This window comes from Cnephaeus nilssonii (assembly GCF_951640355.1).
Source record: "Cnephaeus nilssonii genome assembly, chromosome: 9".
Lineage (NCBI taxonomy): Eukaryota > Metazoa > Chordata > Mammalia > Chiroptera > Vespertilionidae > Cnephaeus > Cnephaeus nilssonii.
The window spans coordinates 90,321,114-90,342,375 of record NC_137080.1 but is presented as its reverse complement, the minus strand read 5'-3'; the positions used below and the strand labels follow the sequence as shown (position 1 = coordinate 90,342,375).

At 45.1% G+C, this 21,262-nt stretch overlaps 1 protein-coding gene across 3 annotated transcripts in view; it reads left to right on the top strand.

Moving 5' to 3' along the window:
* The first annotated feature begins 5,134 nt into the window (after positions 1-5,134).
* TBC1D22B (TBC1 domain family member 22B) overlaps positions 5,135-21,262 on the top strand; it is a 76,404-nt gene continuing 60,276 nt past the window's right edge. For all 3 annotated transcript variants that reach the window (XR_013813989.1, XM_079780632.1, XM_079780634.1), the window contains exon 1: positions 5,135-5,334. Coding sequence is in view for 2 of the 3 variants with exons in the window: in XM_079780632.1 (XP_079636758.1) it covers positions 5,279-5,334 (56 nt within the window). In the remaining variant the exon portion in view is untranslated. The remainder of the gene's footprint in view (positions 5,335-21,262) is intronic.

The window sequence follows — 21,262 nt, the reverse complement described above, 5'->3', positions numbered from 1 at the left end:
TTTTTTTGTTGTTGTTGAAAAAATTAAAAGAAGAAGATTTTGTGAGATGTGAAAATTACATAAAATTTTCATGCCCACCAATAAAGTTTTGTTGGAACACAGCCACACTAGTTTATTTTCATATTGCTATGGTTGCTTTCATGCTTCAACAGCAGAGTTGAATAGCTGTATCAGAGATTGTAGAGCCTGCAAAGCTGATAATATTTACTGTCTGACCCTCTAGTTTGCCAGTCCCTGGTTTATTGTGTAACATATAGTTCATAATAATTTAAGAAGTAGTAGCATTAAAGAAAAATTCCAGAAATAAAAAGATGTATAATTCTACCATCTAACAAAATTTGCTTACTTTTTTTCATGTTTTCTTCTAGTCTTTGACAAAACCAATATATTTTTATTGAAATCAGGCAAAGACATTGTGCATTCTGTGTCCCCCACCCCCGTGCATCATCTCATAAACATTTTTGATGTGCTATTAGCATTCAAATTTACATATTTTAATGGCATAGCATGGTTCAAGATTACAAACCACACAGCATAATTTGTGAAACTACTACCTCATGTTTAAACTTTTATATTCCTTTCAGTTTCCTCCTGTTTATTATTGGTTACAAGGCAAGGAACATCTTTATACACAGAGCTTCACCCCCCTCCTTTTGATTTATTTTCTTAGAATAAATTCATAAGAAAGAAAATTAAAAATATATACATATATATTTGTATTGATCTCAGAGAGGAAAGAGAGGGAGAGAGAGAGAGATAGAAACATCAATGATGAGAGAGAACCACTGATTGGCTGCCTCCTGCACTGGGGATCAAGCCCACAACCCAGGCATGTGTCCCTGACCGGAATTGAACCCATGACCCTTCAGTCCACAGACCAATGCTCTAGCCCCTGAGCCAAACTGGCTAGGGCAAGAAAAAAAAATTATTAATCTTCCCTCCACCCACCCTCACCCCCAAGTCTAACCACTCTCTACTTCCTCTCTTTACTCCAATAACTTCTTGCTTCTTCAGTCTTTTTTTTTTTTCTTTCTTTCTTATCTCTTTGCCTTCTATCATACAAGCGATCTCTCTCATTTGGCTCTTCCTAGTGTTTGCTTAGCTATCAAAAAAGCTCCCTTCTCTTAGATCCCAGCTTGACTCATCCCTTGGGCTGTCCAACATTCTGCAGTGCATTGTGAGAGCTGCTTCTTGCTCTAATTTCTTAATCCTTCCTCTCATCACAAGGTCCACTCCACTCCTTTGCTGAGGTTAGAGTCTGCCAGTAGCTAAGTAATTGTTGGTAACAAGTCTAAAGGCTTTTTTCTCGATTCTATCTTCCCCATGGAGCTCATGCTCTGAAATTTCCTCTCTACTGTTCTTCAGGCCTTTCTTTTCCTGAAGGTCTTAGAACTTACCTCTTCCATAGAATTTTCTCTAAGAATTGGAATATACCCACTTCTTTTGAGTTCAGTTTAACCCACTCATAGCTCATCCCTTTTACTCTGCTTTGCCCTAACCTAAGTTGTTTTACTCTCCTTTGAGTGAATATGAAATTAAGGAAGGAAAAGTAAAAATTTGCAGGTAGACCACATTGAGAGTCTTCGATTTAAAGTTTCAAAATAACGAAACTCTTGAGATAAATTCAAGAATTACAGGCCATACTGTTCTAGTAACAAAAGATCTACAAAGTGAGGTCCACAGAGCAGCAGCGTCATTGTCACCTGGGAACTTGTTAGAAATGCAAAATTTTAGGCTCCACCCAAAATCCACTGAATCAGAATCTAGGCTTTTAACATGATCTCCAGGTGACTGACATATATATTAAAGTCTGAGAATCACTTGTCTAGTGGTCCAGCAAATACCTGCCACTAGAGCCTCCATCAAAAATGTTCCAAGCACCACCTGGGAAACTCAAACTGATGAAGTTTACCTCTAGTGGGGCAGAGTTTGGTGTGAGGGTGATCTGGTTGCCACACCTGACACCCCTGTGATGAATAGGGTTGACTCCATTGATCTCCTGGCTAGGTGGTGGCTTCTTTCCCTCATCATTCCAGGTACAGGTTCATTCCTCTAAAGCTACAAAGGGGTTTGAAGAGGACAATCTTTCCCAAAAGTATAGGCAAGCTTCAACCAAGAGTACAGGCAAGCTTATAGAATCTTTGGTCAAGTGGACACATCCTACTGAAGGGTTAGAAAACATTTTCTGTAATCCTTTCCAACAAAAAACGGGCACGAACAACATAAAACCAAAAGATAATAATAATTTATACTCTCCATCATCTCACTCAATAAATATTAAGCACCTACCATATGCCAAGCACTATTCTAGGTATTAGGGTTACAGCAGAGAACAAAACAGACACAATCCCTGCCTCAGTGAGTTTACATTCTGGGGGATGGAGATGGACAACACACAAGCACGTAACACAGCAGGCAGTGACAGTGCTTTAAGGAAAAATAGGTGGTGGAGCCGCTATTTAAGACGCGTGGTCACAGAGGGCCCCCACAAGGTGAAGATATTTGGGAATATACCTGCATGAAATGAAATCATCCAGGTACTTAGGAGAAGAGGAGGATATGGCTAACGCAAAAGGCCTTGAGGTAGGAACACGCTTGGAGTGTTTAAGGAATAGCGAAAAGACCAATAAGTGCGGTTGGGGCAGACTGATTAAACAAGGAAGGGAGTGGAACCAAATCACATAGGGTCTTTAAGGAGCTTGGATTTTTAAAAAAATATATTTTATTGATTTTTTTTTTTTTTTAAGGAAGGGAGAGGGATAGAGTTAGAAACATCGATGAGAGAAAAACATCGATCAGCTGCCTCCTGCACACCCCCTACTGGGTAGGTGCCCGCAACCAAGGTACATGACCTTGACCGGAATCAAACCTGGGACCCTTGAGTCTGCAGGCCGACGCTCTATCCACTGAGCCAAACCGATTAGGGCAGGAGCTTGGATTTTATGGTAAGTGTGATTTTATGTCATTTCAAGGTATTGCGCCCAGAGGAGTGATGTGCTCTGACTGAGAATTTAAAAGGCTCTCTCTGGCTGCTGTGTGGGGAATAGACTAAGGCGGCAGGAGTGGAGGCAGGGAGGCCTATAGGAGGCTGCTGTCAGGGTGTTGGTTGGTTTAGATTTGGGTGGTCATAGTGGTGGTGAGAGAAGTCACAACAATCTCAACTTCCCTGATAAAGTCTATAAGTCATTGCTAGATGACTTGAGTGATTTTTTTAAATCTTGGATGGGAAACTGGCTTAGATGTCGAAAACAAAGAAGAGGAATAATAGGGCTTCTTTGGGTTGAACACTGTTAACAGTATCCCCAGGGAATCTGCGTTATTTCACATACCATAAGACATTAAGAAAAGGGGATACTGTGAGACATTTTTTGGTACACAAATTATACTCTGCTTTCCACATGTGAGCTAGCAAATCCACGGGGAGCTCTGCTGGAACATCTGTAAAGCTGTGTGAGGAGGCCAGGAAGGGAAGGTGACCTGCCACACAGACAATTGTGCGACAGCTCACAGGGTGGGAGACAGTTCTGACGACACCTCTAAGATAATGAACTCTGAACTGCCAAGTTGCAACTGAGGATAGGAATCTAGAAGTCTCTACAGATTATTCCGTCAAGATATCATCAGATCTTGTAAAGCCCAAAATGCCAGTAATAAAGACAAAACATCTGCTTCAACAAAACCTCAGAAAACCCATCTTGGAGTTCAGTGTGTAGTGCTGGTCACTGCATTGCAAGAAAAAAGAACAGCTAAAAAAAGACAGCTAAAATGATGAAACGATAAGATTAAAAGGCTAAGAGTTTTTTAAAAAAAGGATTAAATGCCCATAAAAGGTAACTATCTGATACGAGATGAGATGAAAGTCTATAAAAACATGTAAGATCCAGGAAAAGTAAAAAAAGCCCTTTTCATACAATCCCATGATGGTGAAATTAGGGGGCAAAAGAAGCTGGAAAAGGGGAGTAATGCCTATGTAGAAAGAGGTTATTAGAGGGCATATAAGAGAAGGTCCTTTTTAGACAGGGGGTCCTAAAGTGTCCTCCCATATATGAAAGGACACGTGTAGCTGTCAGCAGCGTGGAGGACAAGGCCCCTCCGCAGTCCTTTGTTGGGACAGAAACTACGCTGGACTGGTGTGTGCTTCCTGCCCACGCCCTAATCCTGGAATATACCCACAGCAACTGGAAAAGAGCAAAAAACACAGTCACGACATTCAAAGGATTCAAAATGCTAACATTAAATCTCATTCTGAGTCAAAACTGGACTTAAATTCAAGAGTGAAAGATGTATAATAGGTTAATAAGAGAAATTCAGTCTGTTTGGGGACATAGCCTTAATCTTTGTGATTCATGACATGGAGATATACGATGTCCTCACAAGAAACGTTACTTGGTAGTCTGAATCGGATGAATAAAATAAGAACGTTTCCTGAATATTGTTTGTCAGCATCTGGTTCTCATAGTCAGAAAGCGGCAGTTAGTGGTTGAAACAGGCGGTACATCATTCGAATTTCACCCCCAGCACAAGGCCTTCAATAGCGTTCAATTAACAGAGAGACTTGCGATCCAACCGTTACTCACGTGAACCGTTACCAACCTCGGGCTATCGATCCTATGGGTCTTCGGTCACAGATTTAAAACAAACAAACAAACAAATACACAAACACACAAACAAACACACACACACACACACAAACAAACAAACAAAGCAAAACCCCAGCCAACCAACCAACCAACCAACCAAATAAACAAAAAGTCCCGGGTACAAAGGAAAAGGAAAAGCAGAGGCTAATAACCAGAGGTGTCGTTAAGTTTCAGGTCAAGACTTATGTATATAATACATGTGCTCTCTTTTTCCAAACATATTAGATGCAAGGACCTCATTCCCCTCAAAAGAAAACAGCACCCCATCCTCCCCATGGGTCCTTTACCTGCTTCTTCCCCTCTCTAGCGGTGAGGAACTTTCAGCCCCGCCTCCCTGCTGTCCAAGCACCGCCTTCCCGTCCACCTGTGTGCCCAGCCCCTGACGTCACTGTTCGGCTTCAGCGGCCTACAGGATTCTGGCTCCTGATTGGTTCTCCCAACCACGGCCGGGCAGCCCACCAATGGCAGCGGCGCTGGATGGGGGCATGCCCACATCCAAGATGGCGCCCCCAGGAGCTGGGAGCCGTTGACCGGCGGCGGGGCAGCGGCCTGGGTTGGCCCTCCGATTGCGGGATCCTGGGGGCATCTCGCCGGGTACCCCCCTGGCCCGCCTAGAAGGCCTTCCCTGGGCCCGAGCAATGGCGGCCGAGAATAGCAAGCAGTTTTGGAAGAGGAACGCCAAGCTGCCGGGGAGGTGAGCCCAGGACGCTGAGTGGAAGAGGGGATCGGACAAACCCTTCCAGATCCCAAGCCCTAAATCCCGCGGGCCTGGGGCGCCACCGACCCCGGGAGGCTGTTTTGGCAACCTGGGCTGGGGGAGCTGGAACTGCTTGGTGGTGGCAGGGCAGCTGTCAGGCAGAGGAGCAGGCAGTGGGCTTAGCGGTGGCTGGGAGTGGGAGCAGACCGGATCTGGGGGCGGAGGGCTCGGGAGGGGCTGCCCTCCGCCTGGAGGGGGCTGAGTCCGGGCGTGAAGGAGTTGGGTGAGTAGCCATTCCCCGTCTTGGGTGAGGAGGACCATCCCCAGACCTGCTTCTTACTTTAAACACAACTCCCTCTTGGGGGTCTCCACACGCACAGGTGGTCGTTTGCAGGAGGATGGCCCCTTCCCTCCTCCCCCAGTTCAGCACGTACGAATATTTTTCCTGGACTCCCTCAGGGTTCTGCTGGGAGCTGGGGACCGGCGGGAGGTGTGGGGGAGGTAGAGAAGTGAGGAAAATTCTCAAGCTTGACCTTATTTCATCTTGAGTTGGCCCTTTCCCAGTAGGAATTATTGCAGGGTGACCCAAGAATGGAGGTTATTTCTTTGACATTTTCTAAGGATTTGTTCAACCCCATGTGACTCCTCACCCCCATGCATTGTGATGTTCTTTTTGTGCAGAAATTTTTCATGCACTAAGTTTTTTCATTCTTCAGTTGTTGAGCTACTTCCACCCCACCCCCCTTTTGGTGTATGTTGAAATGCTTAGCAATTGTACATCCATCAATCTGCTGTTGGTTTACAGTTTCAATTTGCTTTGGGCAGAGTCCTGAGACGTATAAGGACAAGTGTATGTTTCAATTGTGAATTCAAGATTTCTGCCAGCTACAGTCTACTTGGTGATGAAATTCATGTTGTGCCCCACATGCTACCTTTCCTAATTGATTCTGGGATAATCCTTTGAACTGTGGCTTTTTTTTTTTTTTTAATATAGCAAAAGAGTAAAGAAGGTCAGTGTTGGCTATATAGCAGTCTTATTTTATTTAGGATCCTATTAGACATATGGAGAATAGAGTGGGAATCAGCTTTTAGTAATACAATATTAAAATAATACAAAGAAATGCAGAGATAGCTTTCAAATTAAAGTGCTGTGGAATTACAGTGTTAATATTAATGCTAAAGACTTTTATGTTTTTAGATAAACACCACTTCCTGCCAACTGATTCCTTTTCCTTCCTGATCTAGTGAGCTCTCCAGCCTCACTAACTGTTGTTCTCTGGGGTTTTCCATAGTGACATCATTAAATTTTGACATCCTAAGGTTATAAGCAGAATCAATGGGGGAACTGTTAAATGTGGGACATGGCATGGTATTTTGTGCCTATTGACTGCTAGTTGTTATTAACAGTCTTTTGTTTTCTGTATTTCCTCTTTTGGACTATAGGAATAGTCACCTTTTTCAAAGCACTACTTGTGTAAGATAGAAAGGGGAGGGTGTCTCTTTAGTTTCTACAAGTTTCTGGCTTCCTTTTTCATTTTGAAGAGGAATATAGAGAGGGAGAGGAGAAACCATTTGAGTTCAGAAAGACTTGGGGTATTATTTGGACTCTTACCTGTACAATGAGGGACAGATGATTTGCTCAATCTCTCTAGGCCTCAGTTTCCTTGTCTATGAAAAGAGGATAAAAATACTTTCCTCGGGGTTACTGTGAGGATTAAATTAAACACCCTGTTTGTAAAGAGCCAGGGACAGTGTTTATTTAGCACATTATAGTTGCTCAGTAAATACTGGTTATCACTATTACTGTTATTGTCAGAGCCAGTAAACATTTAAAAGAATGTTTCCCAGATCCTTACCCCAGCAGGAAGTATTTATATTCATTGTTTATCTTAAGGCATTAAAATGTTGCCACAATTCATAATAGTTTTTAGTACTTGCTTGTTGAAGGGGAATTTTATTTAGTTGTGTGCTTTTAGCAAGGAAGCCCCATGAGCCCCTGGTTGTGGGAGAAAACTACTTTGAGACGGTAAGTGCTTTGATTTAAGGAAAATATGAGGGCATTTTCTCAAGAATAGAATTTTTGCATTTGTACTCTTTCGGTCTGAGTGAAGAAAAACTTTCTCCTTGGTGGTAAAATGACATAGGTCGAGGTCCATTAATACCTAGAAGTGAAACTAGTTTACTCCTCTTTGCAAATTGAAAGGTAAAAATTCAGTGATGGTAGGTTACTTTCAGTTTCTTTGATTAAGATCTGGCAACGTTCATGATAACAAATAGGAATTTTATTTAGTAAAATAGCCTAAGTTCACAATGAATTAAGCATCCTTTTTCAAAACAGATTTACTGAGATATAATTCACATACCATAAAAATTCATGGATGGTTTTGTAAAACCATCATCACTAATTTCAGAACATTTTTACCACCCAAAAAGAAACCCCATATCTATTAGTAGTCACTCTCCATACACCTTCCCACACCCCAAACCCCCAAACCCCCAAACCCCTGCCCCTAGCAACCACTAATCTTTCTGTTTGATTTATCTATTCTATACATTTCATATAAATGGAATAATGTAATATGAGACCTTTCTTGATTTATTAAGCATGTTTATTAAGCATGTTTGCAAGGCTCATCCTTTTTATGGCTAAATAATATTCCATTGTATGGATATATCTCATTTTGTTTATCCATTCATCAGTTAATGGGCATTTGGGTTGTTTCCACTTTTTGGCTATTATGAATAATGCTATGAAATTCATGTGCAGGTTTTTGTGTGATTGTATGTTTCTCTTTTAACACATTGCGGACCAGTAGTTTTATTGCTAGCTTTACCCAGTGGCCAAATAATTTTCTATTGAATGAGTACAAAACGTTTTACATAAATGTTAAAGGCACGCTTTAAAATTAAATACCCATTGCATTTTGAAGTTATTTATTACATGTTCTTACAAGCTAATATCTTTTTAAAGTATGATTGGCCACAAGCCTTGGAACAGAAAACACGAGAATTCTCGTGATCCGTCCACAATGTGTTAAGTATATATAGCATGGAATTGCTGGGTCTTATGGTAACTTGATAGAATTAAACTTCTCTTTATTATATTTTATTATATATATATATATATATATATATTGTTTCAGAGAGGAAGGGAGTGAGAGAGAGAGAGAGAAACATCAATGATGAGAATCATTGATCAGCTGCTTCCTGCACTACACACCCCCTACTGGGGATCAAGCTTGCAACCCGGTCATGTGCCCTTGACTGGAATTGAACTCGGGACCCTTCAGTCCGCAGGCCAACACTCTATCCACTGAGCCAAACCAGCTAGGCCTTGTTTTACCTTTTTAATTTTTTAATCCTCACCTGAGAATATGCCTTTATTGATATGCCTTTATATGCCCCGACCAGGCATTGAACCTGCAACCTGGGTATGTGCCCTAACCTGGAATCAATCCTGTAACCTTTTGGTGCAGGGACAAAGCTCCAACTAACTGAATTAACTGAATCACCTGGCCAGGGCAAATGAAACACCTTTTTAAGTTCTCTGAGTTATTCATAAGAGCCCAGTGTACTTTTTTTTTTATTCTTGATAGTTTTACAGATGTCTCCCATTTTCCCCTCCTTTATCCCCCTCCTCCCAGCCCTTACCCCTTCCCCCCCCCGCCCCAGGTCTTTACCACCCTATTGTCGTGTCCAGTGTACTAAATATATCAAGTAGTCCTGGGAAGATAGGAGGCAGCATGCACTATGTGGAAGCTTGCAGCTAGTAGATAAATCCTGGAGATCTAACGCACAGCATAGTGATTATAGTCAACAAAACTTTGAAGTTGCTAAGAGACTAGATCTTAATTGTTCTCAGCACAAAAAAGAAATGATAATTATGTGACATGGTAGAGGTGTTAGCTAACATTTTAGTGGTAATCAATTACAATATATAAATGTAGGAAGCCAATACATTGTACACCTTAAACTCCTACAATGTTTGTGTCAAAAAAGAAAAAGAAAGAAAGAACTTACTGCCCAAGTTCAAATCCAAGCTCTGCTACTTTCTACCTGTGCGACTTTGGGTAAGTTACTTAATCTCTGTGCCTAGTCTGCTCATCTGTAAAATGGGGGTAGAGTATTTAACCCATAAGGCTATTATGAGGGTTAAATGAGGTAATGCATAGAAAGAGGTACTCAATAATATTAGCTGTTATGAAAATGACTAGAGGCCTGGTGCACGAAATTTATGCATAGGGTGGGGGATGTCCCTTAGCCCAGCCTGCGCCCTCTCACAATCCAGGACCCCTTGGGTAGGGTCTCTAGGCCTGGCCGGCAATCAGGGCCTATTGGGGCTTTCCTTCCCCCGGCTGCTGGCAGCTGGCCTTGCCTCTGCCGCTGCCACTGCTTGCCATCTGTGCGGCGCTGCCCCACCGGCGCCCCCCCCCCCCCCCCCGCCACCGGTTGCCTCCCTCTGTGGGCAACAGGTGTGTGGTTCGATTGCTTGGCTGGCCTGGGCCTCCCTCTGCAGGGCGATCGCTGGCCGGCCTGCACACCGCCACAGCATTGCTGGCCAGTGGCCTGGGCCTCCCTCTGTGGGGCAATCGATCGCGGGGCTCCACAATTGATCACCCAGCAGAGGGAGGCCCCACCAACCCGGCCAGGGCTTTGTGATTGATCGCCGTGCTGAGGGTGGCCTGGGCCTCCCTCTTTGGGACGATCACGGAGCCCCCCCCCCATCCCCTGATCAATCGCCCCGCTGGCCGGTGGCCTGGGCCTCCCTCTGTGGGGCGATCGTGGAGCGATGGCAGGGCCCCCTGACCAGTCGCATTGCACCTGCCTTGGCTGGCCTGGCGCCAGTGTGTGTCATAGTGTGGTCATCCAGAAGTTCGTCCAGATGGTTGTTCTGCTGTTCGGTCGTTCGGTCTATTTACATATTACGCTTTTATTATTATATACTAGAGGCCCGGTGCATGAAATTTGTGCATGGGAGAGGGGGGTCCCCTCAGCCCAGCCTGCACCCTCTCCAATCTGGGACATCCCTCTCACAATCCTGGACTGCTGGCTCCTAATCGCTCACCTGCCTGCCAGCCTGGTTGCCCCCAACTGACCCCCTCACCGGCCTAGTCACCCCTCACTGCCCCCCTTGACAGCCTAATTGCCCCCAACTGCCCCCCACTGCCGTCCTAGTCGCCCCCAACTGCGCCCCCCCCCCCCCGCCAGCCTGGTCACCCCTAACTGCCCCCCCTACCGGCCTGGTCGCCTCTTACTGCCCCCCCTGCCTGCCTGGTCACCCCCAACTGTCCCCCTCTGCCGGCCTGGTTGCTAACTGCCCCCCCCCCACTGGCCTGGTCGCACCCAACTGTCCCCCTGCCAGCCTGGTCACCCCCAACTGCCCCCCCTGCCGGCCTGGTCACCCCACACAGCCTGCTGTTCAGTTGTTTGGTCGTCCCTCACTAACCCCCCTGCTGGCCTGGTTGCCCCACGCAGCCTGCTATTCAGTCATTTGGTCGTCCCTCACTAACCCCTTGCCAGCCTGGTTGCCCCATGCAGCCTGCTTGTTCAGTCGTTTGGTCGTCTCTCACTAACCCCCCTGCCGGCCTGGTCGTAGGCAGCCATCTTGTGAGGGCATGAGGGTTAGTTTGCATATTACCTCTTTATTATATAGGGTAGAATAGTTGTAATCACAGTATGTCCTGTTTTTATTTGTTTTTCCCCTTGCTCTAGTTTCTGAAACTGGAATTGAAAAACTTTGATCAGTAGTGTATCTGGAGCCCCCAATGAATCTCGGGTGGAAAAAAACCCCAACCTATTGTTAATTAGGTAGAGGGTTTATAGAGGCACCAAGAAGCCTAATGTGGGACAGTTGTGGTGTCAGGTGTTCGTTAGCCATGAGGAGTATGCTTTTGAGCAGAGATTCTCAAACCCTAGTGAGTCCCCAGGAGAGCTTATTAAAACGTGGATTGCCAGGCCCACTCCCAGAGTTTCAGATTCAGAAGTTGTAAGGGGGGACCTGAGAAGCTGAGCTTCCCAAGTGAGACTGCTCCTGCTAATGTGGGAGCTGCACTTTAAGAACCCCTGAGAAAAGAGTCCTGAATTGAGTGAAAGAAACCTGAGTTCTAGTGCTGAAAGCTTTCGCCATATGGATCTTGAACAATTAACGCATTTCACTTAACATGTCCAAACAGAACTCGATTTCCACATGTGCCCACAAAGCTATTCTCCCTCCCCCCCCCCCCCCGCCCCGTTCCCCACAAAGCTATTCTTTCCATCTCACTTAATGGTCCCAACATTCACCAAGTTCCTCAGACAAAAAATCCTAATGTCTTTATTCCTCTCTTTCCCTTCCTGCCACCTCCAACTAATCAGCAAATCCTGTTGGCTCTTCAGATATATTCTGAATCTGAGTAGTTCTCACCACTTCTACCCCTACTATCATGGATCAATCTGAGTCCTCTCTTGCCTGAACTACTGCTGTAGCCTCCTAATTGGTTTTCCTGATTCTCTTCTGGCTCTCTACACACCTCTCATTTATAGTTAGAATAAAATCCAAATTCTCTGAGTCTTCCAGGAACTTCATGGTTGGAAAAATAGGCCAAGTTATGGACTTTGATCTTTATCCCAAGAGCAGTGGGATGCCATTAGAAGGTTGATGGGGGCTGAGACACGATCAGATTTGCATTTATGAAAATACTAGAGGCCCGTTGCACTAAGAGATTCGTGCAATAGGCTTTCCTTCCCTTGGCTTCCAGCACCGGTTTTCCTCCAGCACCCGGGACCTAGGCCTTTGCTCCGACCAGAGTCTGCCATCTTCATCTTTGCTGTAGACTCTGGCCAGTTTGTCTTTGCTGCTTCACTGCAAACTCTGACTGGAGTCTGCTGTCTTCGTCTTTGCTGCAGACTCTGGCCTGAGTCTGCCATCTTCATCTTTGATGCAGACTCCGGAGTCTGCAGTCTTGTCTTTGCTGCGGCACTCCGCTCCTGTAGATCCCTTCACCCCCTGCCCTCCCTCTCATAGCAGGTGTCCTGCCCCACCTTGCCACTCCACGCCTGGAGCAGCTGGGTGGCCGCCATCTTTGGCCTTCTAATTTGCATACTCACTCTGATTGGCTGTGGGCGTAGCAGAGGTACAGTCAATTTACATGTTTGTCTATTATTAGGTAAGATCATTCCGGGTGCCCTGAGAAAAATGTCTTGGACCAGTGTTTTCAACATTTAGGGGTGGGGACACATGGTTGCTGTTTTGGGCGGGTTAATTCGGTATTGTATTGAAATATAGGATGTTTAGCATCTCTGGCCCTTGTCCACTAAATGTCAGGAAGGCCCACCAGTTATTAGGACAATTACCCTTCTCACATGCACTTACACATTTCCAAACACTTGAGTCCCTCCACCTCCCTGACTCTTCCACCCACTACTGCACCTCTGCTGGGAATCAGAGTGAATATAGTTAGGGGGCTACTGCCGTCAGTAAAGGGAGAGGCTTAGACTAGGGCAATGGTGAGTAGAGGTCAAGATTGAAAATACCTACATGTAGCCTTGGTAAATCGCTGGATTTGGGGAGTGAGGGAGAAGGAGGGACTAAGGAGGTGTCACTCCCAGGTTTCTGGCTTAGGTAATCTGGTAAGACTTGGCTTAGAGAAAAAGCCAAATTTTAGGGCAAATTTAAATTTAAAACTCCATGCTTGATTTTCTACTTTATGAAATGAGACGTTTGGATTAAGTGAGCTCTAAGGCCCTTACCAGTTCTGAAGTTGAGTGGTAAGTTTTAACTTATCAGTTCCAACTCATGTCACTCCACTCACAACCCGCAAGATTCCTAGTAAGAGTGGGTGAAGTAGGGGGTGCTGGTGGTGGGCTTTACTGTCTGGTGGGGGGGTGCCGGTGGGGGGCTTTTGTTTTTGAAAGTAGTGACTGAACACTTTCAGCGCTGCTGAACATCTGAGTGTCATGAAATTTTAGAATTGACTCTGAAGACCACAGCCGGTGAGGAAACTGAGGCCAGAGAGGGGTGGTGGCTTGCCCCAAATCACACTGCAGATTTATTGACACCTGGTTCATGCTCTCTCTACTACTGTTTCCCCTTCCCCCGCCCTCAATCTCTGCTAAGATTAAGACACCCTCTGTCAAAGCACCTCAACCAATCCAAGGGTGTGGACTTCCAGTGAAAAGATGCGGATGAGACTTGGAAGAGGAGCGACGAGTGTGAGCCAGAGCCTGGCTCATTTCCCGTATTCTTATTTCCAATCTTTCTGGGAAGGGCTTTTCCCTCTTTTTAAGCAAAAGTGTCTGTTGTGGAGCATTGTCCCATACACCAAAAGGTTGCAAGTTCGATTCTTGGTCGGGTTTGATCCCTGGTTGGGGTGTGCCCTCTCTAGCGCCCCCTTCCTCTCTGTTGGTTTTTAATCAATTAAAAAACTACAACATATCCTTAGGTGAGGATTTTAAAAAATGTGTTTGGCCCTGGCCAGTGTTTCTCAGTGAATAGAGCACCAAAGGGTTGCAGGTTCAATTCCTGGTCAAGGGCACGTACCTGGATTACAGGTTCAGTCCCGGACCTCACATCACTGTCTGTCTCTTTCCCTCTCCCTCGCCCCCCACACCACCCTCCCTCCCTTTCACTCTCCCTAAAAAAAAAAAAAAGTGTTTGTTAAAGTCAAAGAACTCTTCTTAGCATTAAATGAAGTTGAGAAAAGTGTGTAGTCACTTGAATTATGTAGGAGCCTTCTCTATCATTTGGTCATTTTTTCATAATATTAATGAATCTGATAGTAGACTCGGTGTAATGGTCCAAGCCTGTTTGGGCAGGTACATTACAACCTGTCTTTAGCCTGGATATGTTTTACTAATAAAGTAAGTGAAGATACTAAATTATCACTGAAACAGTGTAGATCCCCCCCTTTTTGGAAGACTTGGATCAAGTGGGTGTGTGAACCTGAATTAGATGCCAACACTTGGTTTCAAATTGGATAGTTCTATTCCCGTATTTGCTTTAGCTCATTTGTTAGTGCTAAGCAAACACCTGTTGATTTTTCCTACCAAGGTTTTTGCGCTGTTCCAACTACCTAAACCAGGTAGGCCAGTACACTCTGTGGTGTTGGTTTTATTAAAGGGATTGATGGAGTTTTGACAGGGATTTTTGCTCTTTTGTCTCCGTTGCAGCATATCCTGTGGCATTCTTTGCTCTGCCTAGCCAATGTGGTTTCTCTGAGATGTGGCGTGTTTGCCTCTAGCTTTTAGGTCTAGCTTAAAACAGAGGCCTGGGTTTTGTCGAGTTCCAATCTTCACTCAGTAAGTTTTGTTAAGTGCCTGCTGGTGTGTCGCCCTCTGCCCGGTGGTGAGGGAGTACAGACAGAGACATGCACCACCACTGCTCTTTAGAAGCTGAAAATCGGCTTGGCACCCTTCCCCTGCGAGGATGCTGTGTATTAGTGACTTTCCGGTTTTTCCACTAAGCATGTGTTACTTTTGTGATCAGAAAAACTTAAAAGTGGGGCTGGGTTAAAACACATTGCTGAGTGAGAAAAGCAAGCTGTAGAACAATACATACAGTGTGCAATCTTCTGTGTGAAGTTTTAAAGCATAAGAAGTGTTGTATGTTGTTTATGGACACATGAATATATGTCAGAGTATGAAAACAGATGGGGAGGATTTCATACCCACTTTAGGATATTGGTTATCTCATGGGGAGAGAGGGAAACAGGACTGGGGACTGCCATTGGGACTTAAGTAGTATCTCTCTAATGCTTTAATTTCTTTAAAAAAAGGAAGGAAGGAAGGAAGGAAGGAAGGAAGGAAGGAAGGAAGGAAGGAAGGAAGGAAGGAAGGAAGGAAGGAAGGAAGGAAAGAGAAATGTGGCATTGGCCGGTGTTGCTCAGTTGGTTGAGCATTGTCTCATGCACCGAGAGGTTGTAGGTTCGATTCCTGTCAGGGCACATGCCTGGGTTGCAGGCTTGATTCCTAGTAGGGGGCGTGCAGGAGGCAGCCAGTTGATGTTTCTCTCTCTCCCTCTCCCTCTCCCTTCTTATCTCTCTAAAATCATTAAAAACATATTTTTAAAAAATTTTATTGATTTTTAGAGAGAGAGGAAGGAAGAGGGAAAGACAGAAACATGAGACAAATATCACATCATCTCACTTATATGTGATGAGAGTGAAACATCCAGCAGCCGCCTCCTGCACACCCCTTACTGGGGATCGTGCCCACAACACAGGCCTGTGCCCTGACTGGGAGTCAAACCAGAACAGTGCACAGGCCAGCACCCAACCAACTGAGCCACATTGGCCAGGGCTAAAAAAATATTTTAAAAAATAATAAATAAATAAATAAATAAATAAATAAATAAATGGGTATTTCTTCTGAAAGATGAGGTGAACACTGAAAAGAAATGTGACAAATGTTAACCTTTGTTAAATCAGAGTAATGGGTTCATAGATGTGTGTTATAGTTTTCTCTGTATTTTTATTTGTGTTTAAAAATGTTAATTATATGGTTTTTATACTTTTTTGGAGCATTTTTTTTTTAAGTTTGTGTCAGGGAGATCAGACAGCTAGCTATAAAATTAAGTAATATTTAAAGTAGGATTTATGATTGAGAGTCAAAATAAGTCATATATACAGTGTGCTGCCATTTATATAGTTTTTTCTTTTTAAAATATATTTTTATTGATTTCAGAGAGGAAGGGAGAGGGAGAGATAGAAACATCAATGATGAACTATCAACAATTTTATATCTTCTCTAATAAAATGGTAATATGCAAATTAACCATCACTCCACTATATAAGCCAAGCCCACCAGCCAAGCCACACCCACCAGCCAATCAGGGCGAGTATGCAAATTAACCCCAATCCAAGATGGCTACAGCCACAGAGAGCAAGGTTTCCCAGGTAACAGAGCAAGCCAAGCTTTCCATAGCCGTTGCAGGCCTAAGCCTCCACTCAAGCTACAAAGTTTCAATTATAGAAGGTAAACAAATTCAAACAAATGGCGGCAGAATGGAGCTTGAGAGAGCAGGCCAGGGTTGCCAGCTGCAACGGGAAGCAAAGCTTTCCACACACCCTGGCCGGGCCCACCCGCTTAAGGCTACAAAGTTTCAATTGTAGAAGGTGAATTAACTGCCACAGAGATGGCTGCCGCCCCGGAGGGAACAGCAGGCTTGGCTCCGCTCCAGGCTACAAAGTTTCAATTGTAGAAGGAAAATAAATCCCAGATACCAGGGCCTCTGCTTGGGTTGCCAGGGGGCGTGGCCAGCCTGCAAACCACCACAGGCCCCTCGCTCAGGCCGCCCCATGCCCCAAGGGAACCCCACCCTGATCCAGGACACCCTTCAGGGCAAACCAGCTGGCCCCCACCCGTGCACCAGGCCTCTATCTTATCTAATAAAAGAGTAATATACAGATTGATCATCACTGCAACACACAATATAGCTGCCCCCATGTGGTCAAAGATCCTGCCCCCATGTGGACACAAGATGGCCACTACAAGATGGCCAGCAGGGGAGGGCAGTTGGGAGGCACCTGGCCTGCAAGGGAGGGCAGTTGAGAGGGACCAGGCTTGCAAGGGAGGGCAGTTGGAGGTGATCAACCCTGCAGGAGAGGGCAGTTAGGGGTGACCAGGCTGGCAGAGGAGGGAAGTTGGGGGCAAACAGGCTGGCAGGGGAGCAGTTAAGCATCAACCAGGCTGGCAGCGGAGTGGTTAGGGGGTGATCAGGCTGGCAGGCAGAAGCGGTTAGGGGCAATCAGGAAGGCAGGCAGGCAAGCAGTTGGGAGCCAGCAGTCCTGGATTGTGAGAGGATGTCCGACTGCCACCAGGATCGGGCCTAAACGGGCAGTCGGACATCCCTCCAGGAGTCCCAGATTGGAGAGGGTACAGGCTGGGTTGAGGGACAACCCCCCGCCGTGCACGAATTTCGTGCACTGGGCTTCTAGTATATATATATTTAGAAACTGCCCTGGGCTGGTTTGGCTCAGTGGATAGAGTGTCAGCCCACGGACTGAAGGATCCTGGGTTCAATTCTGGTCAAGGGCATATACCTTGGTTGCAGGCTCGATCCCTGGCCCCAGTCAGGATATGTGCAGGAGGCAGTCAATCAATGTGTCTCTCCCACATCGATGCTTCTCTCTCTCCCCCTCCCTGTCACTCTCTCTAAAAATCAATGGAAAAATATCCTCAGGTGAGGGTTAACCAAAAAAAAAAAAAGAAAGAAAGAAAGAAAAGAAACGAATGATGAGAGAGAATCCTCGATTGGCTGCCTCCTGCATGCCTCCTACTGGGGATCAAGCCCGCAACCTGGGCATATGCCCTGACTGGGAATCAAACAGTGAACTCCTGGTTCATAGGTTGACACTCAATCACTGAGCCATGCCAGCTGGGCTCATTTATCTAGTTTTTAAAACATGCAAAAAATACTATACATAGAAAATAAAAGCGTAAAAATAAAAACTGAGGCTGAAAAAAGCCAGATTCAATAAAATGGCTTCCTAGGAAGGAAGGGAAAGGCTTACTGGTGCTTCAGGCCTATAATGCCTTAATTCCTATGTAGGTGTTGACCATAAAGAGCCTTGTATTATGATCTAAACCTAGTTTCTTTTTTAAATAGTTTATTTTTTCTATTGATCTACATATGCCTGCTCTTGTGCATTTACAATAGCTAAGATCTGGAAACAGATCAAGTATAGATGAACGGATAAAAAACTGTATACATTTACATAATGGAATACTATGCAGCTCTAAAAAAGAAGGATCTATTACCCTTTGAGACAGCATGGAGAGACCTGGAGAGTATTACGCTAAGTAAAACAAGCAAGTCAGAGAAGACAAATATCACATGATCTCACTTATATGTGGAATCTAATGAACACAGTAAACTGATGAATAAAATAGAACCAGAGGCATGGAAACATGGAACAGACTGATGAATCTCAGAGGGAAGAGGGGTGGGGGGACAGGAAGAGATTAACCATAGAACTTATGTGCATATATGCATTGCCCATGAACACAGACAATAGGGTGGTAAAGGCCTGGGGTGGGGCAGGAACCGGGTGGTGGGAGGTAAGGAGGAGAAAAATAAGGCGGGACATCTGTAATACTCTCAACAATAAATTTTTTTTTTAATTTTTATTTTTAAAAAGTAGTATAAGCCCTGATTTATGTATTTAGGGAACCAGAGAAGGCATGGGTTATTGGATGCTGGTGTAGGGTCAGAGAATGTCTCCTGGTCAGGGGAGTTGGAGGGGGGGTGGAATTTGAAGGGAATGTTTCAGTATGGATACACTTTTGAAAAGGGAGTATGGAGAAGAGTCTGATTTAGTAACTTAGGTATGTTTGGGAGGCAGAGTGGAGACCAGCTTGCTCTAGAGTTGAGTTTGGATTTGGGAGAAGAAGGGATGGAACAGGTGAATTATAAATGCCAGGAAATTGAGCACCTTAATTGCCAGGCTTTTAGTCTGTCTTAATTTAATCTCTGTGATCACCTCAGTTTCTCTTTTCTAACTTCTTGCCTGTCCTTTTTGAGATTCAATAAACTAATTAATTATACAAAATGTTTGAGGTCTAACACTGTTTGGTTCAAGAATATGTTAACAGATTTCACTTGGGCTCTGATACCTTTGCTGATGAAATCTGTCATCAATCATGGTCTTTCTGGCTGTGCTGACATCTTTAAAATACAGCCCACTATGATTTTAAATTCCTTTTCAGCATAGTAATTGATGGTCTTTGGCCCAAAGCCTGCACAATTGGGATTGCTTTTTTCTGCATAGATTACTGATAAGTGGTAATACTCTTTTTAGGAGAGGATCTAAGGATCTGAAAATAAGGGGTCTTCTTTTTCTACCCAGTCAGCTAACCTAACTGGCCTGTTGATATCTTCTTGAAATTTATCCTCTGATCTTTATATTGTACTCCAAAGAGGCTTGTGAACTTGGAGAGTTCAAGTGTACTCCTCTTAGAGTATTTGCAAATGTTAAAATACAAATCAGTGGCTCTTTTAGTGTTTTTGTTTAATTTTTGTTTTGTCTAAGCCTTTTCTCTGAAAGCCAAACTTTCACATTATTCTTTGATCCCTCTTATTTTCTCTCTCCTTTGCTCTGCCTAAGAAACTGTAAACACATTAAAGTTGCATTGTTTATATTTCTATAGTAGTATATGAAATGGTTGTTTATAGACTACTTAATAACTGTCCAGAAAAGTTTAGGAGTAGAGATTTTTATAGCTAAAAAGGTAGGGAATCTTATATAATAAAAGCCTAATATGCTAAGTGTCTGGTCATCCAGTCGGCCATTCAACCAATCAAAGCGTAATATGCTAATGATATGCTAAGGCCGCTCAACCGCTCACTATGACGTGCACTGACCACCAGGGGGCAGACAGTCAACCGGTCGACAAGTTGCTATGACCTGCACTGACCACCAGCGGGCAGATGATCCGACCGGTAGGTTAGCTTGCGTCTGTAGTCTGGCCTATCTGGACTGAGTAAAATGGGCAGACACACGCAGCCCTCCTGCGGTCCCTCCCTGGCTGGCCAACCTCCCGCGTCCCTCCCCGGCCCTGATCGTGCACCTGTGGGGTTCCTTGGCCTGGTCTGCACCCTCTCGCCATCCAGGCTGAGGGACTCCCCTCCCACACCCCACACCCCTAGTGAATGAATTTTGTGCACGGGGCCTCAAGTGTATTCATAACTAAAGATCTGTTCACAAGAACATTCCCTCTGGAATCTTAGTAGAAATCAATATGAAAATGATTAAATTGGCTACATTTTTATTTAAAAGCAACTTTAGGATCACATCAGTGATGTCAATAAGGTACCTGGTAAACTTTTTCTATTTTCTAAATGTTGGGTAAGGAATAAATTACAAAAATGGGAGGTAGATAGAAAATCATTTCTTGGGCACTGAGTGTGTCCTGGGTAGCATTTTAACATTTGCAAATCAAACTCACTACCTGCTAGTATTATCACCTGCCAGGAATTGTGTTAAAAGGGCTTTTTGCACATTGTCCCATTTAAACCTCCCAATCCTCTTAAGATTGCTTAATTTATTTCTTAAAAAGGTGATACATGTGCATGATACTAATTGAGAAAGGTACAAAAAGGTTTGCAGTAAAAACTAAATCTCTTTGCCGCTGGGTCCTCCAGTCATCCGGTTCCTTTCCAAACCACTTGCTACTGCTATCTAGTGTATTCTTTCTGAGATACGTTATAAGTACATAGATCTAATTCTATGTGAATATGTGGATATGCTTTATCCACAAAGTTTTTTTTACAAAAACAGTGGCATGCACACGCCCCTGGGTCCGGGTGTGGCCACGCGCCCCTGGGTCCGGGAGAAGCTGGATCCTGGGTCCGGGTGAGGCCGTGTGCCCCTGGATCCGGGTGAGGCTGGGTCCCGGGCCCGGGTGAGGCCACGCGCCCCTGGGCCTGGGTAAGACCACGCGCCCTGGGTCCGGGTGAAGCTGGATCCCGGGTCCGGGTGAGGCCGTATGCCCCTGGATCCGGGTGAGGCTGGGTCCCAGGTCCGTGTGAGGCCGCACACACCTAGGTCTGGGTGAGGCCACGCGCCCCTGGGCCCGGGTGAGGCCACGCGCCCCTGGGTCCGGGTGAGGTCATGCGCCCCTGGGTCCGGGTGAAGCTGGATCCCGGGTCCAGGTGAGGCCATGTGCCCCTGGATCCGGGTGAGGCTGGATCCCAGGTCCAGGGGAAGCCGCACGCACCTGGGTCCAGGTGAGGCCACGCACCCCCTGGGTCCGGGTGAGGCCACGTGCCCCTGGGTCCGGATGAAGCCGTGCCCCTGGGTCCGGCCAAGACCCAACCAGAGGGAATCGAACCTGCATTACCACCATTTGTCCACCATCCAGAGCTGAGGGGTCAGTGCCGACATGTACACATAAGGAACTGGTGGACATTGATATTGGGTCTCAAAAGAACTGTTGGTCCAGAAAGAAA